Below are 19282 nucleotides of genomic sequence, written 5' to 3' on the forward strand. Positions count from 1 at the left end.
GCCTGACTACCCTTTTGGTGAAGAAATTTTCCCTAATATCCAATCTAAACCTCCCCTGGCACAACTTGAGGCCATTTCCTCTCATCCTTTCACTTGTGACTTGGGAGAAGAGACCGACCCCCCACCTCGCTACAACCTCCTTTCAGGTAGTTGTAGAGAGCGATAAGGTCTCCCCTCGGCCTCCTCTTCTCCAGACTAAACAACCCCAGCTCCCTCAGCTGCTCCTCATAAGACTTGTGCTCTAGACCCTTCACCAGCTTCGTTGCCCTTCTTTGGACATGCTCCAGCACCTCATTGTCCTTCTTGTAGTGAGGGGCCCAAAGCTGAACACAGTACTCAAGGTGCAGCCTCACCAGTGCCAAGTACAGGGGGATGGTCACTCCCCTAGTCCTGCTGGCCACACTATTTCTGATACAAGCCAGGATGCTATTGGCCTTCTTGGCCACCTGGGCACACTGCCAGCTCATATTCAGCCAGATGTTGACCACCACCCCTAGGTCCTTTTCCGCCGGACAGCTTTCCAGCCGCTCTTCCCCCAAGCCTGTAGCGTTGCATGGGGTTGTTGTGACCCAAGTGCAGGACCTGGCACTCTAGCCTATTTGAACCTCATACAGTTGGCCTCAGCCCATCAATCCAGCCTGTCCAGGTCCCTCTGTAGAGCCTTCCTACCCTCCAGCAGATCAACACTCCTGCCGAACTTTTGGATTTAACTCCATTCACCACAACTCTTTGGGCCCAACCATCCAGCCAGATTTTTACCCAGCAAAGAGTATGCCCATCCAAGCCATGAGCAGCCAGTTTCTCCATGAGAATGCTGTGGGAAACGGTGTCAAAGGCTTTACTAAAGTCCAGGTAGACAACATCCACAGCCTTCCCCTCATCCACTAAGCGTTTCACCTTGTCATAGAAGGAGATCTGGTTAGTTAAGCAGAACCTGCCTTTCATAAACCCATGCTGACTGGGCCTGATCCGCTGGTTGTCCCGTACCTGTCTCGTGATGGTACTCAAGATGATCTGCTCCATAACCTTCCCTGGCACCGAGGTCAGACTGACAGGCCTGTAGTTCCCCAAATCTGTGGGAATAAATGAGATTGTGTTTTACTTTGACGAGATGCAGCTGTGCCCTTGAGGCTTGTTACAAACAGGTTCACAGGGATGCAGCTATGGCCTTGAGGCTTGTTACAAACAAGTTTGTGAAACTGAGAGGCAGACAAATAAGGATGAGATTGGATACATCCCTGAAAGAGGAATTCGCGTGCACCAACTTGAAGAACCAATAAGTAACGCTGAAGAGACGCGTGGACGCAAGACAGTAACCAATGAAATAAGTTTTGCTTGCTCGTGAACACTAGATCATATTATAAAAGGGATAGATTGTAAAAATAAAGTCATAATCGCTTGTCTTCACTTGTCTTCGCTTGTCTTCGCCTAAACTCATATGCGGAGTCCGTGTTTAATTGCCACACGGATCCTCCTTCCGGCCCTTCTTGTAGATGGGCATCACGTTTGCTAACCTCCAGTCAACTGGGATTTAAGCACAATAAGGCAAATCAAGGATGCAGGCAATTAGCATTAGATTTTTAAAAACTTACTATTAAAGTTGTTTTCTTTGTATGTGTTATTCTCTGTGTTATTAGTTTACTGTGTAAAAGATACCAAGAAATTTGAAAGTATCTCCTATTTTTTGTTCAGTCATCTTTTCCTAGAAAAGTAAGCTTTTTATTAAAAAAATTCAAAGGAAATGATCACTCCACTATAGAGTCCTTACAGTTTTGCTGCTGTAATTTAATTAATATATATGACTATTTCAGTTTTGTTACATTTTCTAGTCCTTCTGTTGGGGGGACATCGAGCTGAATCTACTTCTGAGGAATTAAACGGGTTGGTAAGTATTACAACCAAATAGTAGATAGAATCTTCCTTTGCTGTCAGTAATGAAGCTATTTTGTAGGTCAAAAGAAAGCGTGAAAAGAGCTTAATAAGAGAGGGTAGACCATAGATGAATCCTAAATCCAGATTCTGACCTTAGGTGGAAATGTGGATCAGAGGGGTTTAAAAGCCTGAGTGTATTTAATGACGGCCAGCTGAATTAGACATATTTATGTCACTATTTAAAAGGATGGTGTTGCTCATAAAACTTATCAGCATTGTGGCACCCTTCTTCAGGATATTCTTTGAAAGATATTCAGAGCATAGAAATAATACAGGGAGGAGTAATATAGTGCAAGTATAAAGTGAAGAATGGCCCTCCTCCTGACTTTGCAGTGGAGCATGTACCTATCATTTTCTACACCAGCTCCCTTGGTTAAAGGAGAATTCATTTTTACATTATTGAATTTTTATCACAGATGATTCAGTTTAAGTTAAGGTTTCCTGATTTTCATTGGGTAGACTTTTTCATTTTTTGGTCTCACATATGCATTCAGTCTGAGTTCATTGCGCCAGTAATGGGATTTGTACTGTTTTAAGCAGAGCTTTTGCAGATCCTGTTTCTGTGCTTATATATCCATCTGTAAGTGAGGAAGAATTAGGCCTGTGATCAAAAGCACTGTGAAAAAAGAATTAGTAATTTTGCTTTTTGTGATATTTTAAGGCCCAAGAGGCAGTTAGTGTTTTTTGTTAATGGTTGATGTACACAGAAAAAATGGGCAATCTTTCAGGCAAAAATGTTCCTTTTTTGGCTGATAAAGGCTGTCAAATTTCAAGCAAAAACAGGTTAAAAGCCATTCCTCTGGTTTTATTCTAATTAGGTGAATTAGTTAAATAGTTTAAGAGAAGCTGGGCAGATAGAGCATATAGTGCAGAGAGAGAAACTGTTATCTCTGCTGCTTTAATGAGGAATGAAAGGAATAAAATGGGAAGGGAGAGATTGCAGTGTACTCCGTCTCTGCTGAGCTCATGATCTTTGATATGCACTAGACTAATGAATTCCCAGGCTCATTTTGTGTATGTGTTTTGTAGATGCTCTGAGGATGAATAGTGAAAAGCGCTAGTACAGGACAAGTGGTGAGAATCCTGTCACAACTGGAAGAGGGTTGGGGACTGCCACTGTTGGTGGCACTGCAGCCTTACAGTGATTTACACTGCTTTGGCAACTGCAGCCTGAGATAGAAGAGTTGCAGCCTGGGTGTGTGTCTCTCTGACTAGAAGAGGCTGAGAAAATTTGCTTAGACTATAGATGCCTATCTTTTAATCAACTAATGTTGGCTGAAAAGAATCCCACCCTCATCAGCTTTGGTGCCAGCTCTTATTTATGTGTTGAAATGAAGGTATCTATTCTTTATCAGGGCATACTGAAGCAAGTACTATCCCAGGACAATAAAAGAACAGCTCTTCTAGGACAGTTTTGTGCATGGAGAGATGGGGAGGAAGTCCATAGGTATCCCAGTAAATTCAAGGATGAGTTGTACCTCTGTATATGGCTCAGGTCTGTGGTGACTTGTAGGATTGTATCCTTTGTGTTATTTGAAGTGTCCCATGTAAAAATTGTTGGAGAACTTCAGTAAAATTTGAATACAAATTCAAAAAAAAGCAGATGCTATACTAGGTCCCTAAGTGTGTCATAAATGCCATAGCTCTATTTGAGTGTGACTTCCAGTTCTATTCTGAAAAATTTATTATCTGAAGATATGCATATAGTTAATATCATGTGTTGTTAGTAACCCATAGTCTTCAGTGAGTCTTCTCACAGCTTATGTTAAGCAAAGATGTAAGCCTTTGTGGGAATGGGATTTCTGACATCTCATAAATTTACATTTTCATGGGACCTCATTGATTTAGTTTGTAATGTCCAACCTTTATTTTAGATGTAGCACAATGTGTACCAAGTGGTAACTATACAGAAATTTGTAAATATAATGGAATGGAAAAGAATATACATTAAAGCAACCAAATAATTTTTTTTTGTTGTGCATGCATCTTTGAGTGTTCTGGAAAAATTATTTGTAGGTATTACTTGAAATAGTGTTTTTATGTCAGGTGAAATCACTATTTTCCTGGGAAAATATTATTTTTTTTTTTTTTTAATTAAAGGAATTGAATAGGAATGTGGTGTTTAGTTTAGTGAAAGTAAGCAGGCTTGTTGGGTAAGACAGATGCCACAAACGAGTATATGGCTAGACTGTGCTTTAGCTGCTTTATGCTACTCAGGTAGTCATTAATCCTCACTCTTTCAGACTTTCCAGTTGCTTACTTGTAGTTGATCAGTCCAACATAATTAAAAGGGTGGGGAGCTATCATGCATGAGCTGTAAATAATTCCTTTTTGTACTTATCACCCTTAAGGCAGGGATTTCAGTTCATTGAGAAAGCAAAGCTCTTTAAAAGAATAGTGTTCAAACCAGGTATGCTGCTTGGAAACTAAAGATAAATTTCTCATTTCATACTCAGTACATCTTTCTCTCTGCCCAGATAGAAATCTGACTTGGTTTATGTGCAGTTTTTTTGCTGGTAGAGTTATGCTGTTAATGAATTTGAACAGGTATAATTCCTTATCGACATACTTGATCTATCATAAACTACAGTTACACTACAGTATAAGCTCAGTCGCTTTTTAGAGTCTGCTGAATTCATGAGATAAGTGTACTGTAGGAGTGCAAAGCACGGTTTTGCCAGTGTTGGCATTTAGACTTTACTTTCATTCAGTATTCCTAAACTGCTGTCTTCCCTCCATAGACATACCCTACAATAAAATTGAATTTGACAATATCAATACAACTAAAAATCCTTAAAAGAAGGCTGTAATCACTGAAAAAAACAGTAATCTAAGAATCAGAGCAATTCAGAGTTTAGGTTAAATAGGGTGCATGCACACCCTAAAATAATCTAAAATGGTCAAAATCTAGGAACACTTTGTAATCATTAAGCCTCACAAGAGTACCTGTTAGGAGTTCATGAAGTTCTTGAAAGTATTTGTAGAAGGCTACAGCAGACCCAGTGAATTTTTTTATGCATTGTATGTTCAATAACAGCTAGTAGATACTGTAGTCCACACACAGGTAACAGTAAGGATCAGATGCTTAATTCAGTACACAAACAATAACTTCTAAGGAGCACCTTGAAAACTGAAAAGCTGTAATTAGAGAAACTGCCTTAGCATAAAAGGTTCACCAAGACGACCTACTTAGAAGGATCATCATGTACTTAAAATCAGGCTACAGTTTTCAGTCATAAATATGCATCCCAGCTTTTTTAAGGCTGCATTTCTCTTCCAGTAAATGCTTCAGTTTGCATTGAATAGTTGAAGCATGCTATCACATCTGATTTTTTGAGAAACATTCAGAGTGTATGAAATTAATCTAGAGGAAGGGACTAAAAATAAAGACATTAATCACTATAGGTGAATTTCTATAGTCATTATAAAAAAAGAGCTAGGGAAATATCTTTTTGCTTCTTAAGTCATATTACCTGCATGTTTGTGTGATTTTTTTTTTTTTTTTTTAGGGTTGGTTTTCTTTTATCAGAAGTACACCATATCCTTAGTTTATCTGATGCAGTCTGTAATTCTTTCTATCCCTCAAAACGGTATCAGTCTTAAAACTGATGTCTGGAATATGCTTCTGGGGACAGTATTTACAACTGAATGAGTAAAGGGCAGCTTCTCAAAGCACTACCCTGGTCTTCTCCCATGGAGCTCGGGGGACAGTTCACAATACTTTAGCAAGGGGAATAGGATTTGCTTCAGAAATTTCAAGCCATTTATTCTTACTCCTGCATTACATCTCACTGCAGTAGCTGTGCTACTGCAGCTTTTTCTGAGGTTATGTTGGAAAATAGATCATTAAAATGGTCATGGTTAAAAAATAACCTTTTCCCCAAGCTGGAAGCAGGTGGTGTTTTCTTGGAAGCACTGTTACAGAAATTTTAGCCTGCTTTTTCCCAGAGGTGAGACTTCTGCAATCCTGTTGCAGTGACCAGACTCACCCCCGCTTAACTTTAGACACATGAGTAATGTTGCAGTTTTGTAATTGATTTCAGCTGTTCTAACTATGGACTGTTGCCAAAGAAGGATCCTGCATTTCTTCCCTCCTTCTGCTTATATGCTGCTGCCATTTCTTTCTGCTACCCCTAGTGATTGTGCAGATGTGTGATGAGCCAAGTTGCCTTGCTGATATGCCTGAAAACTGTCCAGAAAAAAAGGGAATAGTTAGTGTTCAGTCAAATAAGCAAGATGCTCTTGACTTGTTGTGTCAGCATTTGTGATCCTGGGGTTACATAAAGGAAGAGATGAAAAGGTACAGCAGGGGAGCAGGAAGGGGGACTGGGATGAAATGTCTTGGTGCTTTCATGCAGTTAGATTGGTGTGAGCTCATGCTGGATGTATTAGCTAAAGATATACAATTGCTCCAGGCTTCCTCTACTGTCACTATGGACAGGGGAGAGAGTGATGTGTCCGTCCATGATTTAGGTATTGGAAATCTCCAGAGTGTGAAAGTGCCACCACTTCAATCCACCCACCTCCCTGCGCTGATATTTTTTTTTTTTTTAGAGTGGGAGTACACATTGCTAAGACTCAGTGTGAATGCACTGTGAATTCATTGGCCAAGCTGAGTTAGCTTTGAAAGGCTGGTACATATCTCAGGGATATTAACTACCTACAAGATTTATGTATGTGGGAGGCTGGACAGGGGACAGAGATTTAATAGTAACTCATTGAGAGAAAAGCTAATATTTGTAGCCTTTTATTACATAGCAGGGATTTCAAATGGGGAATGACACTGGAGACAGTCAATACGATGTATGGTGCATGGAATTGCTTGTTTTCTTTCAGAATAAAACCCAGTATCCATTGAAAGACTAGAGTGTAATAAATTTCATTCTGAAAATATGTAGAGATATTAGATTTCTCTTTAGAGTATTTTCCTTGTAACCTGGGATATTTGCATCTCTGAAGAAAATCCATGTTTGTATATTTGAAGTCCTGAATTATGGTGTCCAGTGCTTAAATGAAGATTGGTATGGTATTGTATCAGTATGAAGAAGCAAATAAGAAGGAGCAAAGTATAAACTTTTTTCTCTCATATTTTGCAGGTCGCATATTACAGCTTCACATGTTCTTGGGCTTTTTCTATTGATGTCCAACACGCAATAGGTATTGAAAACGGTATTCGGCAGGTCCCTCTGCAGCAGAACAGCAATCTTTCTTTGATACAAAATGGAGGAAACATACAAAGATAGGACTTCATTAGTGAAAGGGGCAAAAGATATTGCCAAAGAGGTGAAGAGGCAAGCGGTGAAAAAAGTGAATAAAGCTGTTGACAAAGCTCAGGATGGCTACACACAGAGATCCTACAACCGATTCCAGGATGAGGAAGATGACGACGATTACTACATCCAAGGAGGAAATTATGGTGTAGAAGCTAATGATGATGAAGAATCAAGTGAAGCAACTGAAGGACATGACGAAGATGATGAAATTTATGAAGGGGAGTATCAGGGAATCCCTAACATGGGGCAGGGCAAGATTGGCATGGTGGCCCTCGAGCAGCCTATGCGTGATGAATATAAGGATCGTCATGAACTGGAAACAAAGAGGAAAGCTGATGAAGAAGAGCTAGCACAGCAGTATGAACTGATAATACAAGAATGTGGCCATGGTCGTTTCCAGTGGGCCCTCTTCTTTGTGTTGGGAATGGCTCTAATGGCTGATGGGGTTGAAGTTTTTGTAGTTGGATTTGTGTTGCCCAGTGCTGAAACAGATATGTGTATACCCAATTCTGGATCGGGATGGCTCGGTGAGTAAAGTCTTTGCTCTGTCTTTGTGCTGTTACAAGTGTTGCTTATAATATGCCTAAATATGAATTTGCCAACACTAATGCTTATATAAAAATATGTTTGTATTGAATATAAATTAGAAAGCCACAAAGTGCATTAACAGCTATTATTAAATTCATTAATTTAATGAAGATTATAATTTTCTTTTTAGATAATTTTCTTTTTCAGTCAGCACGTACGTGGATCCATGCTGACCTCTTGGGCTCTGGCACTGATGAGGCAGAACTGTACCTTCATGAGACAGGTTGTAGGCTCAGGCCTAAAGACGTTGTTTTAGCTCTTTGCCTGCCTGCATCTTATCCCTTTGGTTTTACATGCAGCTCAGAACTGGACTGATTTTTGGTTAATTCTCTGGGCTCTGATTTGGGTGTACCTTTCTACATAACTTCGTTTCTATGTCTTCGCATGCAGACTGTTCTTAAGTTTTATAGATTTTTTTTTCTATAAAATTTAAATTACAGCCTTTTCTTTCCTCAGCATCTCTGCATCTGAAATAATGAAACATTCTTTTCCCTAAGCTAGGCAAAGCTAGCCTTTCCCAGCTATATCTGTTCAGAATGCCATGCCACTGCTGACCATCTCCTCACTGGTTCCCCCATGGGACCTGTAAGTGCTCACCTTCATGTGCAAGACTCTTGACGGCTGCACTGCTGTCACCATTGCTAGCAGTGGGTACAGGCTGACTCCTGCTTCTGACTGCCCCATGATGCCAGTCTTTGAGGCCCCAGTTGGCACACTTTTTCAGACAGATACCTCCATCCCTTTTTTGTACTTTATCCCCTCAGCACTAGAAAAAAATTCATATAAAGGTCCCAGGATTAAGTGATTATCTTCTTTAAACCTTTTTTTGCATTCATGCCAACAAAACTGGACAACTGGTTAACCACTCATATGCTATGACTACCATCCTTTCCAGAGGCCAATGGTTCCTCATTGCTTCATCATATTCTCCCTGGTCTGTTTTGAATCCATATATCATCCCCCATATAAAGTTTAGACTGAATGATCTCTTGAGCATGAATAGCCTTTTTTGTTCTGTGTTACTTAACACATTGCTTAACACAATGGTATCCAAGTCCTTGATAAGGGCTCACAGATAGTACAGTAACAAAAACAGAAATAATCTTTATATGTAAAAGATATTCTTAGTTGATTAGCCATACAGACAGTTTCTTCTATCTAAAAAACTCAAGTATCATGGTAAATCACTGGGCTGATAACACAGGTATTGTGAATATGAAGAGCAACAAACAGCTTGCTTCGGAAATCAAAGGATTTTCTGAAATCCCATGTTTAGTGTCAAATAATGCCTTGATGCAATAGTTTTCTCTGATATCAGAATATAATAATCACATTTTGTATAATGTTTGTAGGAAGAGGAGTATCAGAGGCATCAACTAGGTCTTTTGGGCTAAAGTAGTTTTCATTTGGGACAACAGGCATGTGCCTACTACTTCTGCATTGATTGCCAATTTCCATGTTAGCTGGTTTGATGCAATGCTTTCTACATCTGCTCCATCATAAAACCTACTAAATGTAATCTAACATAGTTCTAATCTACACAGTCTTTCCTCTTACATGGGAGGAAGTGCTCCCCAGAGGCTAATTGATGTGAAGTGCTTATAAACTCTGCTAAGAATACCAGACTGAAATTTTTTCCCCTGTAGTTTAAAAAAGTACTGGCTTGCCAGATCTTTGCTACTTAATTTCATTGTCTGTTTTTTGCACTGATCTTCTGCAACAACTTTTTTTGATATTCACCAACAAATGCCTTCCATGAAATTTATCAATGATGAAAAATACAAGTCCTTCACATGGGACAGAATGACTCAAATCACAGGCTAGGCACTGACCTGCTTGGTAGAAAAATAGCTCTGCAGAAGAGGATCTAGGGCTCCTAGTAGGAAACAACTTGAACATGGGTCGGTGAGCAGTGCCTTGCAGCAATGAAGGCTAACTGCATTCTGAGCTGCATTAGCAAGTGTGGCCAGTAAGTAGAGGGAAGTGATTATTTTCCTTTCTCAACACTAGTGAGGCCACATGTGTCCTGTTGTGGAGCCACCTGGTAGAAGAGATGAACAAATTAATGCAAATCCAGTAAAGGACCACTAAGGTGGTTAGAGGGCTGGAATACATGGCATATAAGAAGAAGCTAAAGGAACTGGGCTCATTTAGCATGGAGAAAAGAGGTCTAAGAGGGGATCTGACTGTAGTATTTGGCTACATAACTGTCCCTTGCCTGGTTATGTAGGGATGGGGTCAGGAAGGCCAAGGCGCAGCTGGAGCTGAACTTGGCAAGGGATGCAAAGAAGGGCTTCTATAGGTATGTCAGCCAGAAAAGGAAGGTCAAAGAAAGTGTACCCCCCTGATGAACATGACTGGCAAACTGGTAACAATGGACGAGGAGAAGGCTGAGGTACTCAACAACTTTTTTGCCTCAGTCTTCAATGGCAATCTCTCTTCCCACACCTTTTGAGTGGATGGACCTCAAGGCAGGGACTGGGGGAGCAAAGTCCTTCCCACTGTAAGAGAAGATCAGATTCGCGACCACCTGAGGAACCTGAACACACATAAGTCCTGTATCAACAGGAGCACAGCCAGGAAATCAAGGGACCTGATGACTTTTATCAGACTTCATGTTTTTCTGGCCACCATCCAGTTTGGTGCCAAGATGTTCCCTTTTATCAGTCCAGTAGCTCTTCTTCAAGGGTATAGCTGTTAGTTTTCCACGGTTTGTTAATTAAGCAAATACTCTTATATCTTTTAGCTCCCTCCCAAATTCCTTTCCCAGAGCACAGGTGGTTCGTAGTTTTGCTCAATGGAAAATTTTCACTTTCTGCAGGATATCACCTGCAACAGAACAAATATTACAGCATCCCCTGGTATATGAGCACAACACTGGTTTCTTTTCTTCTCTTTATTTGGGATAGGAGGGACAACAGATGAAACATAATAACTGTTTTGTTTGTATGCTGAATTTGCTGATTTTGTTGCATTTACTTCTAGAGATTCTCTTAAGTAGCTATGTTATCAAACGTATCCTGGAGAAACTTGCCCTTAGACCTACTAGCATAGTAATAGTTTCTCTAAGCCAATAGCATAAGCCTGAATTTATTACACAATACAGGTTTTCTGCTCTCTGTTCTAGCTATATTAACCCATAGTGGGAAGACTACAGTGGCCAGTAAAAGATCTAACTCTGCTGAGAATATTTTTACTGTAGGTATGTTCATATTGGAGGCAGTGAAAAGAACAGCAGTGTAAATTAAACTAGCTTTAAAATATTAGTCTGGTAACAGTGTAGCCACCACAGGAAGTAAAACAGACATGAAGCAAGGTAAATAAATGTGTCCTGTAACTTCACTGTGGATCTATGGAATTAGACTCCCTACAATGGCATTTAACACAGCTCTATCATCTATATTCACTGTGATGTCTAATTTTAAGAGAGCTTATGGTGTTCATAGAGTAAGGTACAGCTCTCTAGTAGGTAGACAACAGGACCCAAAACCTAGCAACACTGAACAGCTGTCAGTAGATGATATGAATTCTTCATTGCTCTGTCAGATTGTGGGACCTAAGTCCACCTTGCCTGTCCATAGTAGTCAGTCTAAATGTGGTCTTTTGATTATCTCACTCTGCGTAGGACAGACTCGTGTTGTAGGGGAATAAATAAAAGGAAAGATGGAAAATATTTTCTTCTCATCTCAAAAATTTGAAGGAAAATTCCTCATCCTTTTTGGGAGACAGAAAGAGCAAGATCTTGGAGTGGCTTCTCCACAGCTGTTTGTGGTAGACTTGTCATTAGTGTTGAGTTTCTCTTCATGGGTTCCCGATATCATCATTTTCTTTAAAGAAATTGTCTATCTTGGGAATTACAACATAACTTCTAGAGGCTTGTGCCTATATGTAACACCAAAATCTGTCTCTTTTCCAGAATTAGCATTTCTTGAAATACTTAGTTGCATTAATGGCATTAGGTCCTTCCATAAATGGTGAGAAAATAACAACAGTGAATTCTCACTCTGAATTCCCACTCTGAGTTAATTTCCACTTTGAATCACCTTCCTTGCAGGTAGTCTGTTTAATGCCAGATACTATCCCCTGTCCTTTAAAGGTCAAGAAATCTGCAATGTAACTTTACCGCTTTTGACTTTTGATTCTGTCCTGTGTTAGAGGACTCATGAAGATTCATTGCAAATGCAGAGAAAGGAAAATTATATTTATATAACTTAATATAAGTTATATACTCTACTTCTATAAGTTATATACTCTACACTAATGCACGCAGCATGGGCAACAAACAGGAGGACCTGGAAGCTACCGTGCTGCTAGAAAGTTATGACCTAGTTGCCATCACTGAAACTTGGTGGGACGAATCCCATGACTGGAGTGCAGCTATCGAAGGCTACAGGCTGTTCAGAAGGGACAGGCGAGGTAGGAGGGGCGGAGGCGTTGCCCTCTACATCAAGAAATGGATAGATTGTCAAGAGCTGTCCCTGAAGAATAGCCATGAGCAGGTTGAAAGCATATGGGTAAGAATTAGAGACCAAGGCAACAAAGGAAACCTTGTGGTTGGTGTCTACTACAGGCCGCCTGATCAAGACGAAGCCTTTTTTCTCCAGCTACAGGAGGCTTCGCACTCACAGGCTCTTGTCCTGCTGGGGGTTTTCAACCACCCCGACATCTGCTGGAAAAGTAGCATGGCAGGCGGTAGGCAATCTAGGAGACTCCTGGAGTGCATGGAGGACAACTACTTAAGCCAGGTAATAGATAGCCCTACCAGATGGGGATGTGTTACTGGACCTCTTGGTCACCAATGCAAGTGAGCTCATTGGTGATGTCAAGACTGGAGGCAGCCTTGGCTGCAGTGATCATGCACTGGTGGAGTTCACAGTCCGGAGAGATAAGGGTCAGGTGAAGAGTATAGTCAGGACCCTGAATTTTAGGAAAGCAAATGCCCAGCTGTTCAAGGAATTAATCAACAGGACCCCCTGGGAAATGGCCCTCAGGGACAGGGGAGCAGAACAGAGCTGGCAGATCTTTAAGGACGCTTTCCATAGAGCACAAGAGCTCTCGATCCCCAGGTGCAAGAAATCAGGCAAGGAAGGGAAGAGGCCAGCATGGCTGAGCCATGACCTGTGGGTCAAACTAAAGGGCAAGAAGAGAATGCACAGACAGTGGAAGCAGGGACTGGTATCTTGGGAAGAATACAGGGACACTGCCCGGTTGTGTAAGGATGGGATCAGGAAGGCCAAGGCTCAGCTGGAGCTGAACCTGGCGAGGGACACAAAGAATAATAAGAAGGGCTTCTACAGGTATGTCAACCAGAAAAGACAGGTTAAAGAAAGCGTACCCCCTCTGATGAGCAAAACTGGCAAGCTGGTAACAACGGACGAGGAGAAGGCTGAGGTACTCAACAACTTTTTTGCCTCAGTCTTCACTGGCAACCTCTCTCCTCACACCTCCCGAGTCAATGGGCCATTTGACGGGGATCAGGGGGGAAAAGATCCTCCCACTGTAAGTGAAGATCAGGTTCGCGACCACCTGAGGAACCTGAACATACATAAGTCTATGCCAGCTACTAAGAAGAAAATTTACTCTATCCCAGCTGAAACCAGGACAGGTCCTGACGAGATGCATCCCAGAGTCCTGAGGGAATTGGCTGATGTAGTTGCCAAGCCACTCTCCATGATATTTGAAAAATCATGGCAGTCAGGTGAAGTCCCTGGGGACTGGAAAAAGGGAAACATTGCACCCATTTTTAAAAAGGGTAGAAAGGAGGACCCTGGGAACTACCGACCTGTCACCCTCACCTCTGTGCCTGGGAAGATCATGGAACAGATCCTCCTAGAAGCTATGCTAAGGCACATGGAGGACAGGGAGGTGATTCGAGACAGCCAGCACGGCTTCACCGAGGGCAAGTCCTGCCTGACCAACCTTGTGGCCTTCTATGATGGAGTGACTACATCAGTGGACAAGGGAAGAGCTGTGGATGTCATCTATCTGGACTTCTGTAAGGCCTTTGACACGGTCCCCCACACCATCCTTCTCTCTAAATTGGAAGGATATGGATTTTATGGGTGGACTGTTCGGTGGATAGCTAACTGGCTGGATGGTCGCATCCAGAGGGTAGTGGTCAATGGCTCGATGTCCGGATGGAGATCAGTGACGAGTGGTGTCCCTCAGGGGTCTGTACAGGGACCAGTGCTGTTCAATATCTTCATCAATGACATAGACAGTGGGATTGAGTGCACCCTCAGCAAGTTTGCAGATGACACCAAGCTGAGTGGTGCAGTTGACACGCCGGAGGGACGGGATGCCATCCAGAGGGACCTGGACAAGTTGGAGAAGTGGGCCCGTGTGAACCTCATGAGGTTCAACAAGGCCAAGTGCAAGGTCCTGCACCTGGGTCGGGGCAACCCCTGGTATCAATACAGGCTGGGGGATGAAGGGACTGAGAGCAGCCCTGTGGACAAGGACCTGGGGGTACTGGCAGATGAAAAGCTGGACATGAGCCGGCAACATGCTCTCACAGCCCAGAAAGCCAACTGTATCCTGGGCCGCATCAAAAGAAGCATGGCCAGCAGGTTGAGGGTAGTGATTCTGCCCCTCTACTCTGCTCTGGTGAGACCCCACCTGGAGTACTGCATCCAGCTCTGGGGTCCTCAGCACAGGAAAGACATGGACCTGTTGGAACGGGTCCAGAGGAGGGCCACGAAGATGATCAGAGGGATGGAACACCTCTCCTATGAGGACAGGCTGAGAGAGTTGGGGTTGTTCAGCCTGGAGAAGAGAAGGCTCCGGGGAGACCTTATTGCAGCCTTTCAGTACTTAAAGGGGGCTTATAAGAAAGATGGGGACAGACTTTTTAGTAGGGCCTGTTGTGATAGGACAGAGGGTAATGGTTTTAAACTAAAGGAGGGTAGATTCAGACTAGATATAAGGAAGAAATTTTTTACGGTGAGAGTGGTGAAACACTGGAACGGGTTGCCCAGAGAGGTGGTAGATGCCCCATCCCTGGAAACATTCAAGGTCAGGCTGGACAGGGTTCTGAGCAACCTGATCTAGTTGAAGATGTTCCTGCTCTTTGCAGGGGGATTGGACTAGATGACCTTCAAAGGTCCCTTCCAACCCAAACCATTCTGTGATTCTGTGATTCTATGACATATCTAAATTTTTTAAACTATTAATGCAAATACTTGTTTAACAATAGCTATAGTGACTGTTAACTCTTCGTCCAGGACACTGTTATTTACCAACAATTATAAAAGTTGGGTTTTTTTCATTTATTCTTATCCGTTTTTCAACACTGTCTGCCCTATACAGAATGGGAAGGATTGTTAGGAGTGGATGATATAAATGTAAGGTTTTGCAGTTTCACATACTAGAACAAACTAACAGGCCACTGGAATCCAGGGGGAATTACTTGCAGATTTATTACATGTCTGGAACTGTGAGTAATTTAGGGAAGTTCTGTCCATATTTTTTTTTATTGAAGAATCTCAGATTTTACACCCAACCCAATTCTACTTACTACTCAGACTTCTAGATGGGCAAGAGAATAAACTATTCTCTTCCCTACCACTAACTGTAAAATGTTCATGGAATTGTTCCCTGGCTATGTTAAACCAATGACACTTTTACCCAACATCTACCAGTTTTTGTTCCAGCTAGTGGAAACAAACCCAAGAGTTTTTGATGACACATTACATATGTCAAGTTCTCCTATCTTTTCTTAACAAGTAAGCTTTCGTTAGGATAAATGTGTGATGGGCAAAGTGTCTTCAAAGACTCACAGAAACCAGTTTATCAGGCAGATAGACATTTTTATCTGACTTCTTTTGGGATGATAGAAAGTTGGGAGAGTAACGTAAACTAGGAAAATTAAGAAAATGGTGTAAAGTGACAGTGTCTTTACATCCATAGTATTAAAGGTCTACATTCTCAAGGACAGGCAAACATGGACAGTTTGCAAATTTCTTCATGTCATGTTAGCTGGACTGAAATTATTTGCTGTATACTGGTTAGCAGTGGAGAGCCTCATATGAAGTTGAGGGAGTATGGATGAACATAACCCATGTGATATGTCACTCTCTGTGCTGTGTATTGCTTTTGTCTGGCATTTGTCAGACCTGCTCATTTTCACAGTGCACAAATATTTTCCTTATTCACTAGAATTCAGAGTGATATTTCAAGGTTGATTCTGAAGTTGCCACTAGCAAGTCTTGTTAAATGGAGATCATGAACTGATAGACAGAGTCATCTAAACAATTTTCCATTTAGACTTTATAACAGTGCCTCCTGGCACTATTGTAAATACATAATTAAAAAGCCTGTTTAGCATCACCAGCACCTGCAGGTGTATTGACACTGTACAGAGGATTATTCTGATCCATTATTCCTAATTCTGATGTTGGATTAGTTAATCTGTTTCATTGACTCTAAATGGGAAAGCAGAAAGAAGTGGGACCATTAGCAAAGGAAGTTTCCTTTTTCACTCGTATGCTGTTGTGTGCTAGGTGAGGAAGACCAGGTCTCTTGTCAGATGCTATGAGAGATGTGTGGGTTAGACCCTTATTAATTTTGGTAACCTGTTCCTGATGAGTTTAGGCCTAATTCAGTGTCTTTTTCTGAAGCCAGTGGAACGTCTTTGGTTTTGTTTTTTCTTTTTTTAGCATAATTTCTCTTCCCCCACCCTTTCACTTCATTGGAACAAAGGTGGTACCAGCCACTGTATAGATGAAGGAAAATGAAAAAGTTATTTCCTCCCATTTACAAGGAAAGAAGTTTGCACAGTACTGGAATATAGTTGCAGTAAGGACAGTTAATGGCTGATTAAACACTGAAGAAATAATCAACTGTTAGCTTTAATATTGTACAGATGCCTTCATTAGGAGCATAGTTTTATTAATTAGTTCTTAGTATCACGTTCTTTGATTTGCCGAATTAGATACATCTGCTGTTAATGTAGATGTAGATACTTTGGGCTTTTTGTTTTAATTCGGCACTAATTAAAAGTTAGTGATATTCATGGACTGCTCTGTTTTGAGTCAGAAGCAGGACTAGGCAAATAAGAAATTAACATTCAGGCGACAGAACATGAAGCCAAGATGAACAGTTTTGGTATGAAATGAGATGATTAATGTTGATGACTGTGTGGGCAATTTAAGCTTTAGTGAAATATATTTTTTTGCTTTGAAATTTAATTAATGCTAGCACATTGTACAGTAAGTGCTGTGCACTGTTCAATCATATGCATCATTTATAATCATTCTGATTCTCAGGATTGCCATGGAAGTGCATTTCAAATTGCAAAGTCACAGCAATTTCTAGCATGACAGGGTCAATTCAGAGCTGGGCAAAGAGTGCATTGAATTTAGCATCTAAATCTGAAAGGAGAAAAATCCAGAGGAACCTCCGCAGTTGCAGTGGAAGAAAACAGGAATTAGGGGCATTAGGACAGCTTAACTAGGTGTGTTTTATCCAAAGCTTGTCTGTTAGGATTTTCTCTCTAATGCCAGAAGGAGCTGTTGGATCAAAGGAGAAGATAGCATGAAAATATGTTCAGTGATAGCACCTAGAGAATCTGTCAACAGCTTCACATCATCACCTAGGAATGCCTGGGTTTTTGATAAGGTCTGTGCTCTATATATTGCATAATGGTAACAACAGTCTTTTAAAAATATTGTTTATATGGGAAGACAAATACCACATATTGGCTGGTTCTTACAGCCCCATGTTGCTAAATTTGAATGCTGATCGATTGTGTTGTGAGTATCAAGGAAGCAGTGCTTTGGTCTTTTTCTCTGTAATGCATTGTTGATTTAGCTAGCCAAGCAATAGCAGTATAAAATAGTGTGATGCCATTTTCTGCAATAATCACTACAAGTATTCAGTTTGTAAATGATTCTAATGAAGAAAATGGAATAACTCTGATCTGAGAAATCTGTTACAGAATAAATAAAAATGATGCTAGCATCTGGTAGTAGATTGCACTTTTTTAAAGACAATTATTGACATGATAACTTTCTTAAGGCAGAAGTGATGATGACAATGTACTGCAAAGGTACTGGTTTGCTATATTCTCTGTTTTGCTGCCTTATCAGAAAATACAGCTGTGAAGAAAATGCCCCATCCTAGCAAGTAATCTATTACCTGTCACAGTCTCTGCAGTTACTGAGCTTCTTCTATGCATTTATTAATTTATCTAATTTGGATCTGAGGAAAAGCAGGAGCAGTTATTCCTTTTGTTATTACAGTGTTTTAATTAAAATAATATCTGAGTACACAGGAAACTCATCTGTTAAGATAGAGTATTATTTAATTATTTAAAAAATATGTATCAACATGCCTGCTTGTGTAAATTTTAGATATCTTATAAGGTGAATGTCCCTGGAACTGTAAGGAGATTTAATAGCATACATACTCTTAAAGCAACAACATATTTTGTTTTTCTAAATTGACAGGTAATGTAAAGGTCCAGAGCTAAATCATCTTGTTCTGTACTTACTACATAAAACAGAATTAGTCTCATAAGCCCAATGAGAGAAAACATGGAGGCAAAATGCCATTTTTTTCCCTCTTGGAATTAAAGTGAGCCTTACACCACAAACACCTCAGGTTGTAAAGCACACACTTGAGCTACAGGAAACAAATCAAAAGTAGACATATTAGCCACATAAACTTAACACAAGCATGCCAGACGAAACAAAAAAAATTAACTAATACCTGAATGAAATCTGTGCAAATGATTGTTTTGGGACTCTTTGACTTTCATGTGAGTGATATTTCTGATATAGCACTGGAAAAGCTTTGGTCAAACCTCTCCAGCTATGGGTTTTCATCTCTGGAATTTCTGCTAGAATGGACACACACTGGAGTAGATTAATGATATGGAAATATATGCAAGTTGTTTTCCTGAACAAACTGCTTTTTTTAAAAAAAATTTCATGGAGAGGACAGAACTGTTCTCACTTCTTTCCTCCCAGGAAAAGAAATTGTCTTCCTGGCTCAACTTTGACCTTTGTAAGAGCACAACTGGGTGATGAGTTTGGGTAGCCATGCTGTGAGACCATTTTCACTTCAGTCTCAATGTTAAATCAGGACAAATATACTGTAGGTATTTGTTGATCTAAAATTGTGTTGTCAAATTTTGTCTTGTATTATGTGCTTTCTGCTTTCTGAGTATGCCATAAGTCCCATTCACTTAGTTTCAGTTGTCTTCCAACTATTTTGGAGGTTCCTTAGTGGGCTTCTACATCCGCTTTCCTTTTGAATTCAGTTCTCTGGAAAATTTGGACTTGATCCTTTTGAAAGGTTAAAAATATGGAAAAAATGTGCTTGTTTTTTTAAATGTACATTTAATATTTTGTACTTTTTCTAGGCTCTATCTTTGTTTAGTATTTGTGAGGCTTCTCTTTAGAGGTACAGTACTTGTCCACCTCACGACAGTTTTCCTTTGACTAAATCAATCATCAAATTATGCCTTTCATACTACTACAAACCTG

General features: G+C 40.6%; 1 protein-coding gene across 1 annotated transcript in view; it reads left to right on the forward strand.

Moving 5' to 3' along the window:
• The window catches only part of LOC104022969 (synaptic vesicle glycoprotein 2C-like), a 110790-nt gene that overhangs the window by 16697 nt on the left and 74811 nt on the right, over positions 1-19282 (forward strand). The window contains exons 4-5 of the mRNA XM_087762468.1: positions 1830-1885; positions 7029-7732. Coding sequence (XP_087618594.1) covers positions 7153-7732 — 580 coding nt within the window. The 5' untranslated portion in view covers positions 1830-1885; positions 7029-7152. The remainder of the gene's footprint in view (positions 1-1829; positions 1886-7028; positions 7733-19282) is intronic.

The sequence above is a fragment of the Nipponia nippon genome, unplaced genomic scaffold (assembly GCF_047370975.1).
Source record: "Nipponia nippon isolate SJK-2023a ecotype South Korea unplaced genomic scaffold, ASM4737097v1 scaffold_26, whole genome shotgun sequence".
Taxonomy (NCBI): Eukaryota; Metazoa; Chordata; class Aves; order Pelecaniformes; family Threskiornithidae; genus Nipponia; species Nipponia nippon.